Raw genomic sequence first — 23,115 nt, 5'->3', positions numbered from 1 at the left:
AGCATTTTTTGAGCAGCACAGTTATTAGCTGGAAACTCAGGTTCTGACCTCCTCCTTTCTATTAGAGGACTCTCAGTCTCAAGGACTTACAATATTCCATTGTAAAGGAGAATTTGTTTTCATAGATTTTCTTCTGACCCTTAATCAAGTGGGATTAGAGGCATGGAAATTTTGCTAAGGAAACATGGGTGAGGTGTCCCTGAAGAGTGTTTTGAAACATTTCTTCAAGTTGGAATATGTCAGCTTCTAATTTAGAGACTTGTTTTGATTGTGCCTTGAACTGGGGTATGGACAGATTATATAAACACTGTAAAGGTGATTCTCATCATAATTTTTGTCTGGAGTTGTTACATTAGAGATATATGATGTCCAGTTTGTGGTGAAGATAGGTTCAGTGGATGGGGAAAAAATGGGAAAGAATTGGAGACTTTATAACGTTATCTGCAACTGGTTTTGTTTTTCTGGTGGAACATAAAGCTGGAGTTCTGAGTTCTCATTTCCACTGAGTATCTCATGACACTCAAAACAAGATTTAGGGGTATTATCTCTGAAAGTCTGGACAACTCAGATTATTGCATTCTGCTGCTGTGAATCAAATATGAATCTAAGCACAGAAAAATGCATCTTTTGGACCACTTTTCAAATGTCATTGCTCATTCTCTTCAGCAGTTTGAAAAATGAAAATGTCCTTTCTACAGTGTGTTATTTTGACTTGCTAATTTGATTTCCTTCCATTGCAGGGAGGAGTTAGAGATTTGACATGTTTACCCCGAATTATTATAAATAGCTTTGGTACCTGACACTGTCATCTTACTAAATTTACCCATCTCTCTCTGTGTTCAGGGATCTATTTAAGTTAGTTTGTGCTTCTGCGTGAAATGTATGAACACTGAAGTGAAATGCTGTCTCTTCAGCAGCACTGAGCTCTGGAATTTGACTGGGACTGTGGGAACATTGCAGCAACCCTTGGGGAAAAAAACCCAAGGCTGTGACTCTCAGATCTGAGCTTTCTCTATGCCTTGTAAAGGGATTTTCCATGCCAACTGCCTCTCATGTAATGCAGATGAAAACTTGCACATGGCACAGAGAAGTGTCCTAACTAACTTGTCTTATTCTACTTTTTAGTGAGAATATTTATTGGCCAGGTTCCCCTGAAACTTAATATCACCCACGGGAAATACTCAGAGCTCTTCCACGTTGAGAGGGAGATCTTGGAGGTGGTGAGTGTCCTTGCTGGGACTTTGGCAATGCTGATGGGACAAGTCCACTTCATTCCTCTTATGACTGTCATGTTTCCCAGCCATTCATTTGTAGCCACGTGGCTCTTGGTCAGTTGAGAGAGCCAATGCTGTTGTCTGCCCCATATGCTATGCCATCAATAGCTCCAAAAAGACCCATGGGCTGGGTACAGGTACATCTCTATGCAGTTCTTATCCAGATCACTGCATGCACAGATTCATCCCATGAGTGGTCTCTGGGCTGGGTGCACTTCATTCCAGCTCTTAGGAGCAGGTGATTTGGAGATGCTGCCAAAGGAAGGGGGTGCTGGGTGGTCACTGTGATGCTGCCTGCACAGCTGGGGGGTAAATACAAACAACTGCACAGATCCGAGGTCAGGGAAGATGTGCAGCCTCCAAGGGTGTTGCTTTGAGGTCAGCCTTGCACAGGGCTCTCTCCCTGCTGACATCTGGCTCATGCCTGACCTTCGTGGTCATTACACAGCAGGGCCACAGGCAGATGCTCATGTCAAAGTCCCCGGGGCTTTGTTCTGGTCCAAGGCTGTGCAATGGTGACTTTGTCCAGCCCTTACTGGCAAAGGGCAGTGCAACTCTCTTATAGAGCAGATGAACCTCTGGGATGCTCAGAGCCCCCTTGGTCTCAGCAGGCATCTCTGGGAAACACAGGGGATGGTGTCAGGGACCCAGGAGGACTGTCCTATGCTACATGCCATGGGGCTGCCTCCCTCCATCCTCCCCTGGGGCACTAACAGCTGCTCTCTCCCTCCTTGCAGCTCAATGCATCACTGTCAGGCTTGCCAGGATACCACCACTCCACAGTGAAGGCAAGCAGGTAAGGCTACCAGGGGAAGAATGAGAAACTTGAACATTTGGGATCTTCAATTTGAGATCCACACTCTCCCTTTTGAGTCAGTGCTGGGTTGGATACAGCCCAGCCTGGCAGTGCTACAGGGCATGAGGAATGCCTGACCAGCTTGCCAGGCTCACCTGGTACTCTCCTCCTGACCTGAGCAGCTTGGGGATGGGCTGCCCAGGAGGGATTTATGGCTGGTTCCAAAGTGAGCTACCAGCATCCCTTCCAGCTCCATATTCCCCTCTCTGTGTATTGGTTAGTCCTGGCTTTAAGGTCTGTTACAGCGCGTGGCTCTTTCAGTGTGTGTGTAGTGCTGTGCGTGTGAAAAGCATCTCTTGTGTCAATAGCAGTCCTACGGATGAGGTGCTAATGATGACATCAGATCAACTTGTGATACTCAAGGCTGTTTTGTTTTGTTTTTTGTTAGGGAGGCAAATTTTGTGCACGTTTCAGTGCAATCCACATTCTCTTTAGCATCCAACGTGACTTTCTTCGATGTTATCAGCAGTGTGAAAAGCTACATTCGAGCTTGCAAATCCCCCACTGAAGCCTGCCAGTTCATCTCCAGCCTGAAATCGCTCCACAGAGGTAAATAGCATCTGAAAGGACCTTGGCAGGAGGGGAAAGGGATGTTTTATTTGGCTCCTTTTGTAAAAGAGGGAGAACGTTTTGTCATTTGGAAAAATCCCTCTGAATCTTTTTATCTCACTTAAATGGGAGTCATCTTAAGAGCCTCCCAGTACAAAAGGGATGCAGATACCAAGCCTTATCTTTGCCACATGTGTGAGAAATCTGCTTCTCTGTGAAAATATTGTGGCCCAGGATTAGAGACATTGTAGGGCAGCCTTTCATCTCTGGGATGTGACACTGGGCCCAGCCAGATCAAAAAACCGTAAGTCTTAATTTCACACACGTGGCTGGGAGCCAGGGAAATGGTGTGAAAGCCAAGAGACAAAACCCCTCCAGTGAAGTCTATTAGAGCTGCTGAGGCTGCACCGTGAGCTTTGCTCTCCTGCCTGCCCAGTTCCAGTGTTGCAGGTTGTAAAAGGGTTCACAGTCAAGACCTTTCCATTTCTGTACTGAATCCTTTATCGGCTCAAGGGGAATGTGGATAGAGCACAGAAAGATGTGGAGAACGACCCCAGTGTTGTGGGTGACCTTCTCCAGATGGACCCCGATGCTGTGCCCTGGCATCTCCCAGTTCTCACTTCCTCAGGGAGTGATGGAAGAGATTTATCTGTGAGAGGTACCTCAGGATCCCTGAGTTTCCTGCAAAGAAACTGCTGCCCGTGGCGTTTTGTGACTTTGGGGTTCAAGGCTTTAGGGTTTGGCCTACCCTTTTAAGGTTTGGCACCTTTAGGGTGGCAGCACTTAGCCTGGGTTTTAGTGAGAAACCACCGGTATCATTTTGGCAAAGAAAACACGCAGGTGAGAAGTTTAGTGTGTGCTTTTATTGCAGTGTGCTGTATTTTATAGCCATACTCTGCCCATGGATTGCTTTAAATTATTTGGGTAAACCTGCTCAGATTATACTTACCCATTACCTCTGATACAGTGATTCTGTAATGTCAGCTTCTAACTTGAAATAAGCAGAGTAAGAAACAAATTATATTCTTATGTAAGTACCTTTAAAAAAAAAGTCAGGTAAAAATTGATCTAGCAAGGAGAGGTTTATAAAAGGAGAGTGCCAAATTAGTGACATGTTTTCCATAAAATCTTATTTTTCACGAGTATTTATTCATTCCATTTAGTCTGACCTCCCAGCAAAAAATGTAAATTTGACGTCACAATTTCCATCATTTATCCACAGTTTTGCTGAATGCTCATTGTAACGAGTCTGGTTTTGTAAATTAAAACACTGCTTCAAAGTACTGTAAATGAAACTACAAGATTTTTGTTTGAAAAAATCCAGTGCTTAATGCTGAAATGGAAAAGAACTGGTTTCGTGTAAGCAAAACATTTTGCTTGATATAAACTTAAAAACTGATTTGCTGAACTGTGTCAGGGGATGAATGTGTTTGAGCTTGAGCCAAACCAGATTTCTCCTTTTCATTTCCCCTTCTGCTTCCGAACTGAAACATTTATTATTCACCCCTCTATTTGCCTGGACAGATGATGGTAGATACACGAGAAACGGGGACATAGGGCAATGTTGACTCCCTCCTAAAGGAACAAATATTACTAAAAAAATAAAAAGAAGAAGAGATTAAAGCAGCACATCAGCTGAATGGGATGCCTGGGTAAAGCAAATGTGCATAATGGTGGGTTCAGAGAGAACCACGCTGATGTTGGCCACCTCTTCCCCACAGCTGGCAGCTTGTGCAGACAGAAAGACCCTGAATGTGACAAGGAAACTTCAGAATGCACCGACTTTGATGGAGTCGCTCTCTGCCAGTGCAAAAGTGGGTACTTCAAATACAACAAGATGGACCACTCCTGCAGAGGTATTGCTCTTTATGTGCTGTATTTTGCCTGAATTTTCCTCGAAATTTGTTTTGTTCCAGTGGAAACGAGTGTGTGCATGTGGTGCTGTGCATGCAAAACCCTCAATATTATTAATAAATATTAGTAGCTGAAGTTTCTTTTAGTTAGTTAGGGGGCTTTTCAGCAGACACTGGATACACAGTCTCTCTCTAGGAATAATATTATCTCTTTCTGGAGCATGCTGTGAGTCACAGTGATTGAGGAGAGGGAGAAAGGGGCCTGGCTGCTTTGGGCTCCAGTTCAGTGGCACAGAGCAGAGATGACGTGTGTCTCTGCCTGTTTTGATTTTGTTTGAACTCTCAGTGAACTTAGGGGAAGTGCTTTAAACTCAAAAACTCATATTAATACATCATCAGTATTTTAAAAATTTCTATCTGAAAATGATTATGAATTGATTTTTCAGCTGGATTCCAAATAGAAATTTTAAGCTTAAAGATTGCTTTACTTTTTAGCTACTCCTCAGATCAACAAATCTGGTTTTGTTGCATTTTAAACAAAGTCTTTACATGCCAGTGTTAAAAATTACTTCTGGAGGATCAGGGTGTCCATTAGACACCTAGTCTAGTTAGATTGTTGCTGTAAGGCTTTTTAAGAAATGCAATTTTCTGATGACATATCAATAACAATTGCAGAAGTGGGAATATATTGCTTCTGGCACTGCCTGCTGGGCTGCTCTTGAAATAGGTGGAGATGTTTTGTCAGAGCCAAGTCTGAGAGTGAGAAAAATGTGCCTGGAAATAACTCATGTGCTACAGAGTCTGGGAGGGACAGCTCAGAGATGGGCATCTCTGAATGCCAGGTCATGCCTCTCTCCTTCACTCTGTGGCTTATTTGTGACAAAACCTTTCCCTTTGTGTTTTCCTTCATTCCTCTCTTCCTTCCTTCCCCTAATATTGTATGTTGGAGGAAGGATTTCTTTTGGGAAATATTGAGTATCTCCACCAACCCTAGAGAGTCAGAGAGGGACTTATGTAGTGAGTAAGGAGCTGAGCTGAAACTTGGGATGTTTTTATCCAAATCTTGTTCTATCATGGACAGTGGGGCCCCAGGGAAAGTTACTCCATTTGTCTTGTTCACGTCTCTTGCCAAGCAGTGAAGATAAATACCTGAAAGGCTGTGAGGCACTTGGATGTGATGGTTGCAGAGGGTTAAGAGATCTAAGACCTCGTACGAGTGTGTGCTCCACAGTTTTGAAACTTGTTTGCTGTGGAAAATATAAAAACCTTATCTGTAAACAGTGAGGCCTCAATTCCACCTTCATGTCACTGCTGTCAGTAGGAAACATCTTATTGATCAGCTTGAGAGTGTCTGAGGGACAGGGTTGATGTTGGATTTAGACTTCAGTGCAGAGGCATGAGGGCAGCACTGACTGCATGGTGCCACTGACAAGATGTCAGATTTTCATTATTACTTGTGCCCATCTGGGCCAGCCAGGTGGTTGGAATTTTAAAGGCTTCTCCAAAAGCCAAGCTATGGCCCCCTTTTGATATTTAGGGCCATTTTGCTGATAAATATAGCATACAATATACCAGCCTCTTTGAAAATCCCTGCCCTTTTAGTGCCTAAACAGGAACCGAGGTCTCGTGAGCATCCGACCCTCATTGTGGGTTGTGAAAATGTGGTGTAGTAGGTCCAATTATAGTATTTGCAAAGAGGGAAGTGGCTATTGTGCTGCCCTGTCCGGTCTCCCCCGTGGGAAGGCTGGGAGAATTGGCTGCCCCACAGGATTTGTTCTGTCCTCCTTGGTAGCATCTGTCCTCAGGGACACGCTTGGGAAAGCATGCCATGGGCCAAGGAAGGGTTGGGCCTCTGAGCCACAGGAGTTCCAAGATGTTGGCCTGGGTGCCTTTTGCTGTGCTGTTCAGTGTCTGTGGGTTGCTGCTGATTTTCAACCTTCTCAGTATCTTCAGGGCTATTTCAGTAACAAACCCGATGTGCCAGCTTTTCAAGGGCATGCTATTTTTACCAGTACAGAGTGAAGCAAGGAGCAGCAAAGCAGGTTTCCAAAGAGACCCCTGAGTGTCTTTTGGGAAGGCAAAGGCAAAGGAATCTTAGGTTGAAGAGCACAACTCTTTAGCTTTGCTTGGCCCCTGACACTTAGGCCCTTCCTCTGTCCCTTGCTTGTGTTTGGAATCTTGCCCAACTAAGTGTGACAGTGAGAGCTCTCCCGGGAACGTGTTCAAAGGAGCAGGAAAGATGCCAAAGGAGAAAGCAGAGTGGCAGGAAAAGACACAGGGAGAAGAGGAAAATACATAAACTCCAAGATTTTAAGACAGAAAAATGCATATTCAGGATCTTGCTTTTCCTCTTTTCTTCTCCTATATCCTCCTGACCTGAGAGCTGCGTGCCAGCGGCGCCCCAGGGCTGCTCCTGCCCATGGCACAGCTGGGAAACTGCTCAAGGTGTGTGTGCCACACACATTATTACTGGGCTAGGGCTGAGCTTAGGGTGGGCTCCAGCCCCTGTCTGCCTGCCCCTGCAGGCCTTCCCAACATGCAGGTGCTGGGCTGGATATACAGGGATATACAGGGATATACAGGGATATACAGGGATATACAGGGATATACAGGGATATACAGGGGCTGGGATATGCAGGGCTGCTGTGCTTATCAGAGAAGGCAGCTCCAGTGAGCTGTGAGGTGATGCCTCCCTCTGTCCCACTGCATGTTTTGTGAGTGGCCAGTCCTGTGGCTCACTTCGGTAGAATGTTCACTCCATAATGTTTTCAGTCTGCTTTTGTTAGCAGGTGAAAGGAGCTACCCATCCAGTCTCCTTTTGCTAATGCCCCAGTGAGATAAGTGAGGCAGGCAAGGATCCTTGGGGATTTGCTATCCTTGCCCTGGCTGTTTGTTAACTGAACAAACTTAACTCTTTCATTGTTACCTCTGGTCTCTTCCTTTACTTCAAAAAAGTCATCTTAGAGGGAGAAAATTGTATCTAGTAGAAAAACCATCACAGTGTGATGCAGCAGGGGGGGCTGTGTAATGAGCTTCACCTTCCTCATCCCCAGCTCTGGAAAAATAAATGGAATGAGGGAGGTAGTAAAGGAGTAGTGGGGTTATATAGGGCAAAGAAAGGTGTGCAAGACCAGATACTGTGGACATCAGCCCCCCCGCCATCATTGGGGCCAGTTGCTACAGCAGTCCGTGTCTACAGCCACAGAAGTGATGTGAGTGCAGCACTCTTCCACGTCCACACATCCTGAGGATGTAAAGTAGGCAGAAGATGTGAAATTTTGTTATCCCCAGGCTTGCAACATCTATTTCTGGGCAGCAGAAATCAAAAGGGTCAAAGAGAACCTGTGAGTGCTCTGAGAAAAGCTGCAATAATTAGGGAGACTCAAGGATCTCAGGAGCCTTGGCTTTATTAAAGATAAAGGAGTGATTTGGTGATGAGAAGGAGAAATCTGATCATATAACCTTTTCCAATGTAATAAGTAAACATCCAAAGTCCGGAATCTGACACTGGGGTAATTCAGACCAGAAAGAAGGTGAATGTTTTTAATGGCTGAGGAAAATTAACTTTGTGAGCTTCTGAGCCAGTGCTGTGGTAGATTGTCTGTCACTGAAAATATTAAAATCATTCTAGGGTGTTTCTCTAAAATGTAGCTCCGGTCCAACTATTTGATTTGAAACTGGAATTAAATTTAGGGAAATTTTGTGACAGTTTTAAGCAAATAATGTTTGAGAGGGGGAAAAATGAATGAGCATTATTGTTTTCATTGAAACAATCCCCTGTGGAAGGTGCTGCAGGGGCTTTCCACACCCATGGGTGATGTCTGCAGACCCCCAAGGGCTGCTGCCTGTGCTAGCCCTGGCTTGTCCCTCTGCCCACAGTGACTCTGTCTGTGTCACTGCTGCCCAGGCCTTTGAGTGACCACCTTCACTGCCTCTGTGAAAGGCAGCAGGTCTGCCAGAGCTCTGGTGGGACTATTGCTGAGAAAAGCAGTGATCTTACCTGTAATTTGAGCCTTACAGCTGTGTGTCCAATGTGTCATCCCCTTTGCTGTTCATCAGAAGGGTAGTGTAATTTCCTTAGATAATTTAGGATAGCTGTCCATAAGCAAGGAAATGATTGTATTTTGAAGTGATGGTTCCAGTTTTTCACCATTTTGCATATAGTTTTCTGGGTTATTTAGACCTAATAAATTCAATTTCTATTGTATAGTAAAATAAGATATCTCAAATTTTGATTTAGCTGCAAATTTGAAAGATCCGAAAAGAAGATGACATGAGAAAAAAACCCACAAAAACATTAGCATACCATTTTGGGTTACTCTGACTGTTTGCATTAAAGTCTTGTTGCACTACTAACATTTAGAAATGATCTAACAACATGCACCAATGCTAAAGTAGCATCGCTTAAATGGGCTTTCAAAATGAAAACTGGAGGCACTAGCAGATTTTTTTACGATGCTATGTAAGTGTGCAGTGAGTTTTCATTTGGGCAAGAAGCAGCTCTGCTGGGAATGACATTGCCAGCAGCCCTCCCTGTGCCAGGCTCCAAACTGGCTCTGCTTGGAAGCCCCGACATGGCTCCATCCAAGCCAGCGAGAGGTGAATTTAAGCGATGAATTTAAGGTGAATTTCAGACGTTTTCCCCACCCCAGAGGCCACCCAGGCCCCCATGAGTGTGTCCCGTCCCTGCCGCACTCCGCGCTCCGGCCCCGGGCTGCTGGAGGCGAGGCTGCCGCGGGAAGCGGCGCTGGGAAATCCCTCCCGGCTCCACTGCGCGGTGCTCACGGCCCTTCTCTCTGGTTTTAGCCTGTGAAGATGGATATAAGCTGGAAAACGAGACCTGTGTGAGGTATGGTGACTGTTCTGCCCTCCTCCTACCCCGCCATCCTTGCTCTGGTGAGCTGTTGGCACAACTGAGCTGCTGAAACTCCCTGTTGTTCTCTGTTCCCAGCTGCCCCTTTGGCTTGGGTGGATTCAACTGTGGAAACCGTGAGTACCAAACTTCATTTCTTTTATTTTTCTACAGTGTCAGGAGTAGGAGATTTGAAACAAATAATTGCAAGTGACTGTGTCTAAAATGCAATAGATACACGCTACTTTTTTCAGTGCTTTTTTGTTGCTTCATTTTGAATAACTTTCTCTTGAAAGTTATTTCATCGACTTTGACGAAGTTGACTTAATGTCCTCCTAAGGAAAGGAGATTTCCCTATATAGTCTGTCAGGATAGCACATAGAGTGGCACTCTTGAAGCAAGGTATTTGAAGGTGAATCCATTTGAGTTACTCTGGTATATCAGTGAATGGAATCAATTTCTTATGGAGACAAGAACTTGTTTCTGTTTCACTTGAGGCTGTATTCCTTATGGGGGGTGGGGGGAAGGTGAGAATTAAACAGCTAATCCCTTTGGATGGGGACTGTGGGTATGTGACGCTGGGGTTTGAAACCACACTGCTGTTTCTCAGCCTGTGTCTCTCCTGTCTGTAGCCTATCAGCTCATCACGGTGGTGATTGCGGCTGCAGGAGGGGGACTGCTGCTCATCATGGGCATAGCACTGATTGTCACCTGCTGCCGGTAGGTACCGCTGCTCAGCCAGGCTGTCCTCCCTGTGCATGGCACCACACCCAGAGCTCCACCTGGGAACTCTTCAGGACTAAAACATAGGAGAGCTAAGGACCAAAACATAGGTGAAAACATAAGCTAAGCAACTGGGTTAATTGGAAGTACTGAAGTATCACATTGTGCTTTCATTTTCCCCATCAGCCAGGCTAAACAATGGACAGGGTGTCTCTTGAAGGCACACCTGGGAATCATGTCCTCTAAGGATGGAGAGGCAGAGGAGTCCTTCCCATGCAGAACTGTAAGGTTCTGAAGCCAGGAAGCAGACTCCAAAAGTGCAGGCTAAGTAGAAAGGAGCAGTTTAGGCAGCAGGAGAGGTTACTTGCCATTGCTCAAGTGGTGTTTGAGTGTATTTAAGAGGATTTCTATCTACCTTTATGGACAATCCTGCATGTGCTCTCACTCTGTGTGTCTCTCCCTTACACACACACTCACACACATACACACCTCGTTCCCAGCAGGTGGTTTTGGACAGGATGTGCTTGCCTAGGAAGCTGTTCTGTGATTTATGTAATCTGAAAAGGGGATGCCTTGCAGTAACACCTTTTCCCCACCATTCCAGTCCCCAAATCTAGGATTTCAAAGCTCTCTGATAAAGCTGGCAACTGGATTTGCCAGTAATATAGATGTGGCAGTGTTTTGGTTGTGCCTATTACCCCATATTTTGAGCCAGGGGGATGCCAGCAAACCCCAGCTAGAGGAGATGAGGTGACCACAGGAATCTCCACAGGGGTGGACTGATGTTCTCATGAGTCCTGGCCTTGGGTGGCTTAGGTGACTTCCTGGAGGATACTCCGCTTTGAACTGGAAGAGTCACCAAAGTCCACTCATACAACATTATAGTCCTGGAGGGACATTTGCTGTCACTCATTCCAGCTCCTTGCAGCTCTTCCTTCTTAGGAATTAACATAGTGCCTACAGGTGCTATAGCATGGGGGGTCCCAGATCTTTTTCTTCCTCAATTTCCATGATATTTTCATTGACTTAGATGAACACACACGTTTTTTTAAGAGACAAGGGGCATAGCTGGAACAAGCTGGAACAGGAGGGGTTCAAACTGAATTAGGGAGAAATTCTTTCACCGAGGGAACAGTAATACAGTGGAACAGGTTGCTCAGGGAGATTGCCACGTAACTTTGGAGATTTCAAGTCCCGCCAGATAAAGCACTGAGTTGCATGATCTGATTTAATATCTGACTTGGCCTCAGAGAAGAATATTGGACTATAGTCCTTCTGAGGTGATCTTTATTCCCAGACAAGATTTGTAACATCAAGCAATGATCTCTCCTGAGATCATGCGAGAAGTGTATACAAGATAGCAGGATAAGTTGTAAGTTTTCACTTTCCCTCATTCTTTTATAAACAGGAAGAATAAAAATGACATAAGTAAACTGATTTTCAAGAGTGGGGATTTCCAGATGTCACCTTATGCTGAATATCCGAAGAATCCCCGGGCACAGGAGTGGGGCAGAGAGACCATCGAGATGCAGGAGAATGGAAGCACCAAGAACCTGTTGCAGATGACAGATGTGTATTACTCGGTATCTATCCATAGATTAATTTTTAACCCTTTGTGCCTCATATAGGAAAGAGATATTCCTTTATTTTTGGAAGTGCAGATTCCTTTCCTGCAAGATAAAAAGGCAAAGCAAAGTCTTCCACAGGCAGCAAGGCATCAGAAGTCCTATGGGCTCTAGTTATTGCCTGGGGTTAACATCACAAAGAGATGTCATTAGGAAGAATGCTTAGGAAATGTCTAGGAATATCTTGGTTAAAATTCCCAAAAATCCTAATCCTAGAGTAGAGAAGGACAGTTAAAGGTTTTGAGATTAACTTCTACAGTTCTCTGTTAGCAGTTTTCTCCTGTCCCTTCTCAGTGATGAAGTGGAAGGTTCAAACCTATGTCTGAGGAACTTTGCCCCAAAATAGGAAGATGCTGGTCACTGAGGACCCCTCTTCTCCTCCATTCCTTCCCTTTCCAGGGTACATAAGGAGCATCCCTTTAGCTCTGAGGGAAGGAGGAGTAATAGGCTGTGCAGGGCACAGAAAGACACAAGGACAAGGTGTTATGTCATGGTTGGTACCATCTGCTAATGGCTGTATCCAGAGCTGTGGTGCTGCTGTATCATCTATCACTCATTTTCAGCAACATAAGGTGTGTGTGGGTTACTCATGAGAGAGAAAGTCACAGGATTTCACCCAGATCACACATTCTGGACTCCTTGCTTTCCAGAGCAGAGAACAGAGAGCATTGCTATTTTCCTGGCTTATATTTTAAGTTTTTCAGTAAGCAAATTTAATGGGTTGCACAGCATGGAGTCAAATAATCCTCCTTCATGCTTCCACTAAGAATGAGATATTTGAAAATTAAAATGCATTTCCTGATTTTTTTAAAGACTCTCATTATGCTGGGAACTAGAAAGGGAAACTTTTCAGCAAGCAGTAGGTGATGAGGGCTTTGCATGAATCTGCTCTATAACAGATTAAATGAAGAGGCTTCATGTTATTCACTGGGTGAAAGGATTGTACAGTCTTGGTCTTAGACATCAATGTTCCTCCACCAAGTGTCCCCAGGAGATTTACTTAGTTACAAGAAGGGAAGAGAAAGGAAGGTCAGATCATTTCATATTTGACATGTAATTCAAGGGTCTGTATTGGGAGAGGAGGTACCTATGGTAAATGGGGAGACAATTGCCCAATAATACTCAAAGCAGGAGACTAACTTTGATTTTTATGGATTGCCTCCTTTAAGGATGGCTCTGGGATGATATTCTTGAGAGTTGTTTCAATACCTGAGCTCAGCAGTAGGTTTTTTTTTTCCTAATTAAAAATTAACTGTGTACCTAGACTGTACTTAGCAGAGTCAGGTAAACTTCAAGTCTGTTCATTGTCCAGAGGCTGATATTAGATTTCATCATAATAATCCCTTCAGGCAAGACAGCAAAAATTGTTCAAGATTATATAGATCATTAGAGGTCACATTGTTCTCTCTACTACTGAACCAACAGCAAAGAGATGTGGTAAGGCTGTGCCTGAAGGAGGAGTTGAGTGTGAGAATAAGACCTTTTTTTTTTTTTTTTTTTCAGCCAACCGGACTGAGAAATCCTGAACTGGAAAGAAATGGACTTTTCCCTCCCTACACTGGTTTGCCTGGATCTCGACATTCATGCATCTACCCTGGACAATACAATCCATCCTTCATTAGTGACGAAACCAGAAGAAGAGACTATTTTTAGCAGAGAGTGGAGAGGGAGTGGAAGATTGACACAGTTGTGTGGCCATTAATCCCCAGGTACAATCTGTCTCCTGGGTCTTTCAGGCCATATCAGTCTTATTCTTCCCATTTAACAGGAAGGACTTTGAACTTCATGCTGAGCATTGCTGCCCTGAGGGACGGTCACAGTTGCTGAGCATCAGAGAGGAGGAGGAGGAGGAAGAGGAGGGAATGGCTCAAGAAGCACATCACTAGAAGACCCAGAGGGAAGCTAACATGTGTACTCCTTATTCGTTCTTCACTCTTCACGCTACGTGAGCAAGCATGGATCAGTAGAGGCAGATGAACTGTGCCCAGCACTCTGCATTGAATACCACTAGGGAGTGTCTTGTTTACAGATCTTGTTCACTGTTGACTGTGCTTGTCTCCCTAGCCTGCCTTCTTGCAAAGATTCACTGTGCACCTGCTTTTGGTTGGGCAAGTTTGTCCACTCCCTTTTAGACCACTGCCTTGCTGTTGGCTTCGTGCACGACAGGGAAGCTGGTTTGCCTTCTGGCCCTCACCTTCCTACTGGTAAAGGTTCTCTAGATTTGTGGGTCCTTGCCAAAGCTCAGTGTCTGGCAATTTTGGCTGAATTCATGGGTTGATTGTCTCCAAGGAGTGCAGGAAGGTTAGTCACACCACTGTGATTTTAATGGAAAAAAGGCACAATTGTTCCTCTGTGCTGCTTTGAAAATCTTCAGTATATATAGGTGATGATGTTGTTTTGTCAACCAATGTTGTTTAGAAGTGATGCCACTACACACCATCACAGTGCTTCCATATGGGATCCTTAGGGGTTCTGTTTCCCTACAAGGATTTAAAAGCCTGTAGACACAGCAATAGAGTGTTAAATAATTACTCACAGGGAAGAAGAAGATGAGCTTTGAATTCAGAATGCTTTTTATGAGGAATCTGTGAAGGAGAAATAATGCTGTAGCCTGGCTGGGCAGAGAAACCCGAATTCTTGGCACTGAAGGTGGGATATATGTTCAAACTTCCACAATCCACCTTGAATTTGTAGGAGCTGTGGAGGCTTTCAGTGTGTTGGAGCAGAGGGCGTACTGCAGTCAGTTGCATTTAAGGAAGAGAAAAACACGATGCTTGCAATCCTAACATAGCAAAGATCACTTATGTTGAAGTGTTTTTCTTTCATCCATCCTAGTTTCAAGTGATTCAGACCAGGCAAGTTTCCTTTCCCAGGTGTGTTCGTTCGTATTAGCAGAAGCTGAAGAATGCAAGTTACTGCATTTCTCACCAAAGATTAGATTGAAACTCGTGGGCTGTGTTCTGACCTAAATTGAGTGTTCAAAGAGATCTTACTAATCACAGAACCCTGGAATGGGTTGGATTGGAAGGGGTCTTACAGATCATCTTTTTCCAGCTCCTCTGCCATAAGCAGGGACACCTTCCACTAGACCAGATTGCTCCAAGCCCCATCCAACCACGCTCTGAACACTTGAAGGGTTGAGTAACTTCTCTGGGCAACCTGTTTCAGTGCCTCACCACTCTCATAGTGAAGAATTTCCCTTCTTATAACTAATCTAAATCTACCTTCTTTGCTTTAAAATCATTTCCCCTTGTCCTATCCCTACATGCCCTTGTGAAAAGTCCCTCTCCAGCTTTCCTGTAGGCCTCCTTTAGTTACTGGAAGGAGCTCTAAGGTCTCCCTGGGGCCTCCTCTTCTCTAGGCTCAGCATCCCAACTTTCTTAGACTGTCTTCATAGGAGAGGTGCTTCAGCTTCTGACCATCTTTGTGGCCTCCTCTGGCCTCCTTTCTTCTTATGGGACCACTGCACACAGCAGTGCAGGTGTGGTCTCAGGAGAGCAGATGGAGGGAGAGAATCCCATCCCCACACTGGTTCTGGTGCCAGCCAGGACACAACTGGCTTTCTGGGCTGTGAGAGCACATTGCTGGGTCATGCTGAGCTTCTCGCCAACCAACACCCCAAGTCCTCAGGGCTACTTTCTATTCTCCAACAGCCTGCATGTGTGCTTGGGATTGCCCCAACTCATATGCAGGAAATATAATTAAATAAAATTAAGTATATTTACCCCTTATCTTTACTGCACTGGTAATCTGAGTCATCCAAACCCTGTTTAGATACAAGGTCCAGATGCAGTTTCTCCTCTTGGATGTGAATGGGCTTTTAATTCAAGGTGGCTGCTTGTATGAGGATAACAAATAGCACAGTTCCTTAGTCACTATCCCACCATATCTGTAGTGTGTACATAAGCTGATATTCCCTTCTCCCCCCCATGCTTTAAAAGACACAGTGCCTACAAGTAAGTTCACTAGGTAGCTCAGCTCACTGAAGCCCTGAGGACCTCGGGGTGCCTCCCCCAAAGTGCCTAACCCCAAGTAAGGGCAGCAGTTCGGATGCTCACGTGTTTTGTGGCTGCTCACTGGAGGCAAACCTGGGGTGATGAGGAGCCCTCCATCAGGAAGTAGTTGCTTTCCTCCTGCAAGTGTGAGTTCCCAGATCCTTTCCCAGCACTTTAAAGGCTGTTGTGTTCCCAATCAAAGGTCAGCAAGAGGTATCCAGAGGGAAGTCAGAAAGCAACAGGCAATTATTAGTTGTTTTGGCTTAGAGGTTTCTGCTCCCTGCTCATAGTTGTTTCTGTTTTCTCAAAACTTCAGGGCAGCAAAGGCACCACAGATGTGCTTGAGAAGGCACAGTTTGGTGCACCAGCCACAGCACACAAACACAGTGTCACTTTTACGCCTCTGCTCTTGTCTTCTACGTAGAAGCAGCAGTGTGAGCTTGCAGAGAAACAGCTTTATGGATACCTAGGGCAGTATCCTTTGCACTTACATGAACTTCTGGTGACAGTGCATGCAACTTCATGCCTGTCTGATCCATAAATAGCCTTGCAGCTGGTAGTACACAGCTGATCTCAGCTGTAGGGGGAAAGGAATGGATGCTCATGGGAAACACAGCTGCCTAAGGAACTGTATTTAAGGAAAGCTCTACTTACAGTGTCCAAAATACTGTAACAGGTAAAGCACAGGAATTAGCTGTTCCCTGCCATGCTGATCAGGGTTTTCATCCAGGACAGAAAGGACTGCTTTTCCCCTGGTATGGAGCAGAGTTATGTCTTTGTTACAAAAGAAAACAGGAAGATGCATTTCATGCTAAATTTAAATCCAAAGCCTATAGAAAAGCACTGGACTTTGTCCCTTTTTAGTAAAGCAGCTTGTGATAAGGAGGTGTCCCGGCAATGACGAGAATCCCATGATTTAATGAGGTGCCAGCATTTCCTCGGATGGGAAAGCATTTATGCCCATGCTTACAGGCAAAGACATGTCACTGCTTGGTGAGTTCAGAGACTAGGAGGTGAACTTCTGCGTGTCAAGTGCAAAGGACAAAGTTTGACACACCAACTCACAGTTGCTGATCAGTCCTTCTGCACAGAGAGTATATGAACAGCACTTCTCACCTATATCTCCCAGCACATTGCCAATTGCAAGGGATTTGAGTGGAATTGAGATAGGACTATTTGTAAAGAGAGCACACTAAAGTTTGGAAGTAATTAGTTTTAATATCTTAACGGTCTTCAAACTCTTCTTAAATTGTATCTGGAGAGAAAGAGTCTCAGTAAATCCAGCAGGATTTTCTGAGTGAGGACAGGAAAACTTGGGCTTTTCTGAAACAGAGACTGTTATTGCACTGAATTTTTCTCTCTGCCAATGGAGGTAAACATTAGGGCATTTCTTATGAGGCTTTATCCATTGCAGCCTGAATTTCTCTTTAGCTTGGGCAAGAAAGGAGTCACGGAGCCAATACACAGTCCACAGGAGGAGGAGAAAGAGGGTCTCTCCTGGCATGCCACACCTTCTCTGGGTGTCTTAGGAGGCCCTGCCCAGCAGGCAAGGGAGAGGTTTAGGCAGGAGGAGTCAGCACCCAGATGAGTGCAGGTGCTTTCCCCCCACAGTGTTCCAGGAAGCTTTTGTGAAGGTGCCAGAGAGGCAGCCTGGGGTGATTCAGCCCCTGGCTCTCCACCAGCCCAGCTACAATCTGTGCTGCAGTGCTTCTGTCTTCAGCCAGGCACCACCCGCTGCCAGCTGCACTGGGACAGAAGGGGTGGTGCAGTGCACCGTGTAGTGTCACAGTTTATGATGGCAATTTCACTGCAAGTGTCACTGCCCCACCCCAGCAGTACGACTCGCCCAGCCACTGCAGGGATGTGGCCTGTTTCAGTGCAGGCTGTCTCTGGTAAAGCTGCCACCAGGACCCTCTCTGTGTCTGCCAAACACAAAGCACCCTTTGGCAGTGGAGTGGGGCTTGTTACTCCTCTTGGGTATTAGAAGGGTCTCTGTGTGCCCTCAAGCACACTTTCAAAATCAGATACTTTGCAGTTCACAACCTAATTCCCTGTAGGAAGTCTAAATACGTGCAGCTTATTTCTCATCTCTCTTTTAGATTACTTCTAGCTACCCCAGATTGAAAATTTTGAGCACATTGGATGTTTTTGCCAAGGGGAATCACTCTCCACTATCCGAGAGGATAAGAGGGAAGTGGCATGATTTTGGTATGAAGAATGCAAGTGGTTCAGCCAGATGTGGGGAAAGGAAGAAAAACTACACCAACACCGCTCATGAATCTGCTGTTGTTCCTAGCTGCTGTGGAAAGTGAGGAGAGCAGTCAGTAAGGACCCATGGGCAGTTGTGTGGGTGTATTTTTAATTAAATTTGAGGAAAAAAATGCTGATTCTGTGGCTTGACAGGAAAAGTTGTGAGAGGCATGTGTTTGCTCCTGTGGTGCTCTGCCAGTTATACTGACAAAACACCTTACCCACAAAAATACCCCTGACAGTCAGCATAGGAGACGCAGCTCCAGTGAACTGACAGCAAAACACAGATTTGAGGAATCTTTCAAAAGGTATCTTGAACACACAGTCTTCCTGTGTTCTGCTGCTTGCCATGGCCAGTCCTTCCAGCTGCCCTGGGAAAATCAGGTAGTTTCTTTATATTGTTGAAACACCACAGCACTGAATTGGACTGTAAGTGGAAAAAGCAGGCCAGGTTGGTGCCCTTTTCCCCTACACTGCGAGCGTGAGGTTTTATAGCGGCAATGAATCTCATTGTTCTGGTGGCATTTCCCATAAGACCCACTGGCACAGTCATGTGCTGAGTTACTGCTCGTGAACAGCCTTATGAGAGTTATCTCCCTCCACACTGGAGAGTGGTAAAAGGCTTTAAAAACAGCAATAAATTGCAGTTGGAGAGAGGTATTTATCATTGTGAAATTGTTTGTGCCAATACTTGTACAGGTGTTTGCTGGGACCTGAGTGAGCACCGAGTGGGTTTGGGCACTGCTGCAGATATGCCAAATTGCTTTCCTGGGACTTGTCTCTGATGCTGGTCAGGGGTTATATCCATTCCAAATCCAGCTGGAATTTTCTTTTTCTACTAGTAATCTTTAGCTCTCCTCCTTAAATTAACAAGAAGGGATGCATTCTAGTTAAATGCTCTTCCTATGCTGACTAATGTTTTTTCCTCTTTCCACACAAAGGATGTAATCCAGCATCCATTGCAGTGACTGGGATAACTCTCCCATGAACTGTAAAGAAATTTTTTTAGGCCTGAATTACTCCACCACCTGACTCTGTGTGCCTATTTCTGTGATACTGTTCCTGCCTTTCCATGTTGTACCTATTTTTTTTAAAGCATACTTATAACTGTAGCAGGACCCGTGTTATGTGACAATGAAGAAAACAGCTTCAAGATACGAAACAGCTTCCTGGGAAGAGAATGAATGTGCATTTTGTGTAGCTGTTTTACTGGTCAGCCAGCCAGTTTCCTATCATGTGATATCTAGGGATGTAGAGATGCTTCCTGCTGTCACACGTTTCAGCTGCTCTGCAGATCACTCTTACCTGTGCCTTTAGAAATTAAGCAAGATCTCCTGGTTTCAGAAGGGGTATGTCCTATATGCTTTGTAAGAGTTTGGGACCTTTTCAGTGAACACCTCATTCTTCATTCCCTTGAAGTGCTGAAATTGAAAAGCAGGAGAGAAATTCACAAAAGAGTAAGAAGTACTGGAATTGAAAAAAAAAAAAAAAAAAAAAAAAAAAAAAAAAAAAAAAAAAAAAAAGAATGTGCTTACTTATTTTTTTCAGAAGTGTGGCTTCAGTGCTGTGAGGTCATCTGTGGGATGACACCTCTTCTGTGTCTAGTCTGTCTTACATAATATCCTTGTTGAGGGAACACCTAGAGGGGTTACCTGATGTTTCTCCAAAGTGGTATTTAAGTGCTAAATTGCTCAGTGTCTCAATGAAATGCTAGAAAGATTGGGAGTCTTACTTGGGTTAATGACTGCAGGAGGCAGCCCCCAGGTCTGCAAAATCTTGTATGGTAAAGTCCTGTGGAGTACAATAAACACCCATCACTTCTCTTGAATAAGGCTATAGAATTCACTGGACCCTTCAATCAAATCTGCTAGGATGGGTTTACTTTAAAGAAAAAAAAAAAAAGCTCAACAGGATAAATACTTTCTTCCTTCCTTTTTTAAAGGAAATTCTGTTAAACTCTGTCATTTGCTTTAAACCCGTTAAATTCTACAGGACTTTCTCCTAGTGGAAGGTGAAACTTGGTGTGTAAAATCATAATGATTTATTTGAGCAGCTTTTAGAGTTGCAGTAGTAAAGCTCACCTTTTGTGAACTCTCTTTCAAAAGATAAATTTTCAGCGTTTATTTGCACTTCTTTACAAGCCGAGTGCAAACCTGCTTTATTCTTGACATTGCTCCACTTCCTTCTCTCTGTCTCTGAATGTTTGCTTCCAAGTCTCTGGGGTTCTGAGGATGTTTTCCAAACCAGTATTATTTAAAGTTGTATCATATTTTCAGCCTTCACTAATTATACAGTACTGTAGTAGCAAAATATAATTTTTAAGGATTGGATTATTTTTATATCTGCATCCAATATTATTAAATCTGGCGTTCTAGTCAGTACCATAAAAAAGATACAATAAAACCATGAATATTATTATGTCCTTGCTTTTTTATTTCTTTAGCTTTGCCTGTAATAAGAAACATGCAATTTTTAGGTGGTTTTAATTATTATTATATATCTAATCTGAAAATAAGAAATTGCATAGAAAAGAAATTGCTTTTGTTCTTCTGATGGTGCTTCCTGACTGAATAACTAAATTGAGAAGCAAAGAGGAGATGGGTATGTTCTGTTGGTTGTGCCAAACAAAATTCTGCTCAGCTGACATACAAGTTGTGTTCTGATATGTTTATCTTGCTTGCACCAAGCAACTCAGCCTAATTTTAATTTTTCCTCAGTTTAATTTTTGCTGGAACTGGTGAAGTTGTGTGTTTACACGTGTGAGTGCATGTTGAAGGGGAGGAAAACCTCAGGAGAGGCAGGTGCAGCAGGGTTGTTTGCAAGGGCAAAGGACTGGACCTGACCACCCTGAGTTCAGTCCTGTCCCAGTAAAAACCACCAGGGTCAGTCAAGAATGCCCAGCTGAGTGTCCCTCAAAAGAAGAAGGAGGGCACCTTGAATCCAGATGAACACCAAGTCCAACTCAGGCTGCTGAGCAGAGGTGTGATGTGGAAGAGCACCTGGAGCAATGGCAGGTAGGTTCATTTGGGGCAGTTTTTTCCTGTGTTGTTCCAGAGCAGTACAGCTGTGACAGCAATCAGATGGGGCTAAGGAGGGATTCATCTGTTCTGTGAAAAGTTAGGTGGCCAGTTTGAACACACCATCTGGCTCCCCCAGTAGCCCTGAAAAGAGACACACATCCACAGAGAGCAGCCCACCCTGCTCTCTAAGGTAAGAGATCACTCACCACGACTGTTTCATGTTCTTCTACTTTCTGTGCAATGTTGGTATCTTTTAGGAAATTGACAGTGTAAAACCATGGGTCACAACATTTCCATGGGACTAAGTAAAAGATCTTTGGGGTTATGGACAAGCACATGATTTAACAGCCCTGACCACTTCAGATTTGCATGCCAGTGCCTCTGAGACCACTGAATGCATCCACAGAATGTTCCCTCAAACTCTTGGAAACCATCAGAAAAGAAGTTAAAGAACATCTGCTCCCCCTGATTATATGTGTATCTGTATCCATACCTAAATATTTGATTTGGACTTCTGAAGCTTTTTTTTTTTTTTAACTTTTAGGTAGTTAAAACATATATTTCTACTTATGTCATATATGGTGGAGGAACCAAATTTACGTGAAACAAAAAATGTATAGGAATCTAGTAAGGAAAAGGACTGAAAAATGTGCAGGAAAAAAAGGTATTTAGCTGATGCACATAAAGAGCTCTAAAAGACAATTTTCCCTACTTTATGTCTTCTGACAGCATGATTGCTTCTTGATCACATGCATTTTCTAATAGATATATAAGGCCCTTTACCTTCGATATTTCTTTTTCCTGCCATAAACAAGTTACTGACAATAGAGCAACTATTGTTACCAAACATAGCATATTTTTTATTTGATTATAATTGCTCAGTGTTCTTTTCACACCTGAGTTTTGACACACAAGAATTTGATTTTACAGCCTCTGGCAAGTTACTGAGTTACTTCTGCAAAGGAAGTTTCTCTCTAGTTCCATGCAGGATGTCACAACTGCTGTGGGTGTGTGTCTGTCTGGACTAACAGTCAATTTTTTATAGTCTAAATGTGTGCTAAATGACTTAATTAGTAAATGCAGCAGAGCTGCTAATTCTCTGGTATCAGTTTTCCTATTTCATTAATTCTCTGTGCCCGTTCTCCTCAACCACCCTATCTCTACAAGTAATTCCCCCACCAATCACCAAGCAATGGGGCACATAGAGCCTGTCACCCTCCTTCCTGGAGAGAGCCTGTTGTCACCACCGGTGTGTCACAAAATGGACAGGGAAGGGCAAGCAGAGATGAAAACTCGTAGCCCATGAAGATGTATGTCTGTTCAGTGCATTGTTTCCTGGAGGAACTGGGGCCCTTTGCATTTCAAATGACTCACGCTGCCAAAACTGTGATAGTAATAAACATAAACCACCAGGTAGGAATGGAAGTTTAAAAATATAGGTAACACACCAGCTCCTGATGTGCATTCACTGTAGAGAACAGGTCTAATGTGCAGACTGTGCCCTCACCCAGGAGTCTCTAGTGTAGGCAGAAAAGCTGCACCATTTACACCTGCTGAAGGCCTGGCCCTCATTTTCAATGGCTGAGAAATTCTTTTGGTCCCATGCACTTGCTTTACAGCCAACAGGGAGATTTTAAGACCTGGATTAATTTAGCTGCACCTTGAAGCAGCATTGGAAAATTGGAGTGTATCATGTAGTCTTCTAAAGAGTGTGTCTGGGAGAAGGAGATTGCCAGAGGATGGTGACGTACAGCTCTGCCACTCTCCAACAGCCAGGCTTGTCCTCCTCTGCACCCCCATTCCCACCCGGAGTGCCTGCTGGGGTCTGGGGCTCACAGCCCTGCAATATGTTACTCTAACAAGACTTTGGGATCAGTTTTTGGATGTCCCCTGAAGCTGGGAGGGTGGTGGTGGCCTGAGGTGGAGGCTGGACACTGGGGACAAATGTTTCCCAGGCATTTCCTTCTCTTATTCTGTCAGCTTCCTGGCAAAGCAGTTTTAAGGAGGGGCCTGGAGGAATTGAGGGATCTGTGGTGGGCAATGGGCATGGGAGGGAGCAGGAACAGGGCAGGAGCTGAATCCAGCGTGGCCTGAAGGAGCAGACAGAGCGAGAGGAGG

At 44.4% G+C, this 23,115-nt stretch overlaps 1 protein-coding gene across 3 annotated transcripts in view; it reads left to right on the top strand.

The window, feature by feature from the left end:
• The window catches only part of HEG1 (heart development protein with EGF like domains 1), a 51,073-nt gene extending 31,245 nt beyond the window's left edge, over positions 1–19,828 (top strand). For all 3 annotated transcript variants that reach the window (XM_066323091.1, XM_066323092.1, XM_066323090.1), the window contains 9 exons: positions 1,126–1,220; positions 2,012–2,070; positions 2,519–2,679; positions 4,401–4,535; positions 9,339–9,381; positions 9,484–9,521; positions 10,017–10,104; positions 11,516–11,690; positions 13,236–19,828. In XM_066323091.1, the coding sequence (XP_066179188.1) occupies positions 1,126–1,220; positions 2,012–2,070; positions 2,519–2,679; positions 4,401–4,535; positions 9,339–9,381; positions 9,484–9,521; positions 10,017–10,104; positions 11,516–11,690; positions 13,236–13,385 (944 nt within the window). In that variant the 3' untranslated portion in view covers positions 13,386–19,828. The remainder of the gene's footprint in view (positions 1–1,125; positions 1,221–2,011; positions 2,071–2,518; positions 2,680–4,400; positions 4,536–9,338; positions 9,382–9,483; positions 9,522–10,016; positions 10,105–11,515; positions 11,691–13,235) is intronic.
• Positions 19,829–23,115: the final 3,287 nt, after the last annotated feature.

The sequence above is a fragment of the Sylvia atricapilla genome, chromosome 7, assembly GCF_009819655.1.
Source record: "Sylvia atricapilla isolate bSylAtr1 chromosome 7, bSylAtr1.pri, whole genome shotgun sequence".
NCBI lineage: Eukaryota > Metazoa > Chordata > Aves > Passeriformes > Sylviidae > Sylvia > Sylvia atricapilla.
This window is presented reverse-complemented; position numbering and strand designations above follow the sequence as displayed.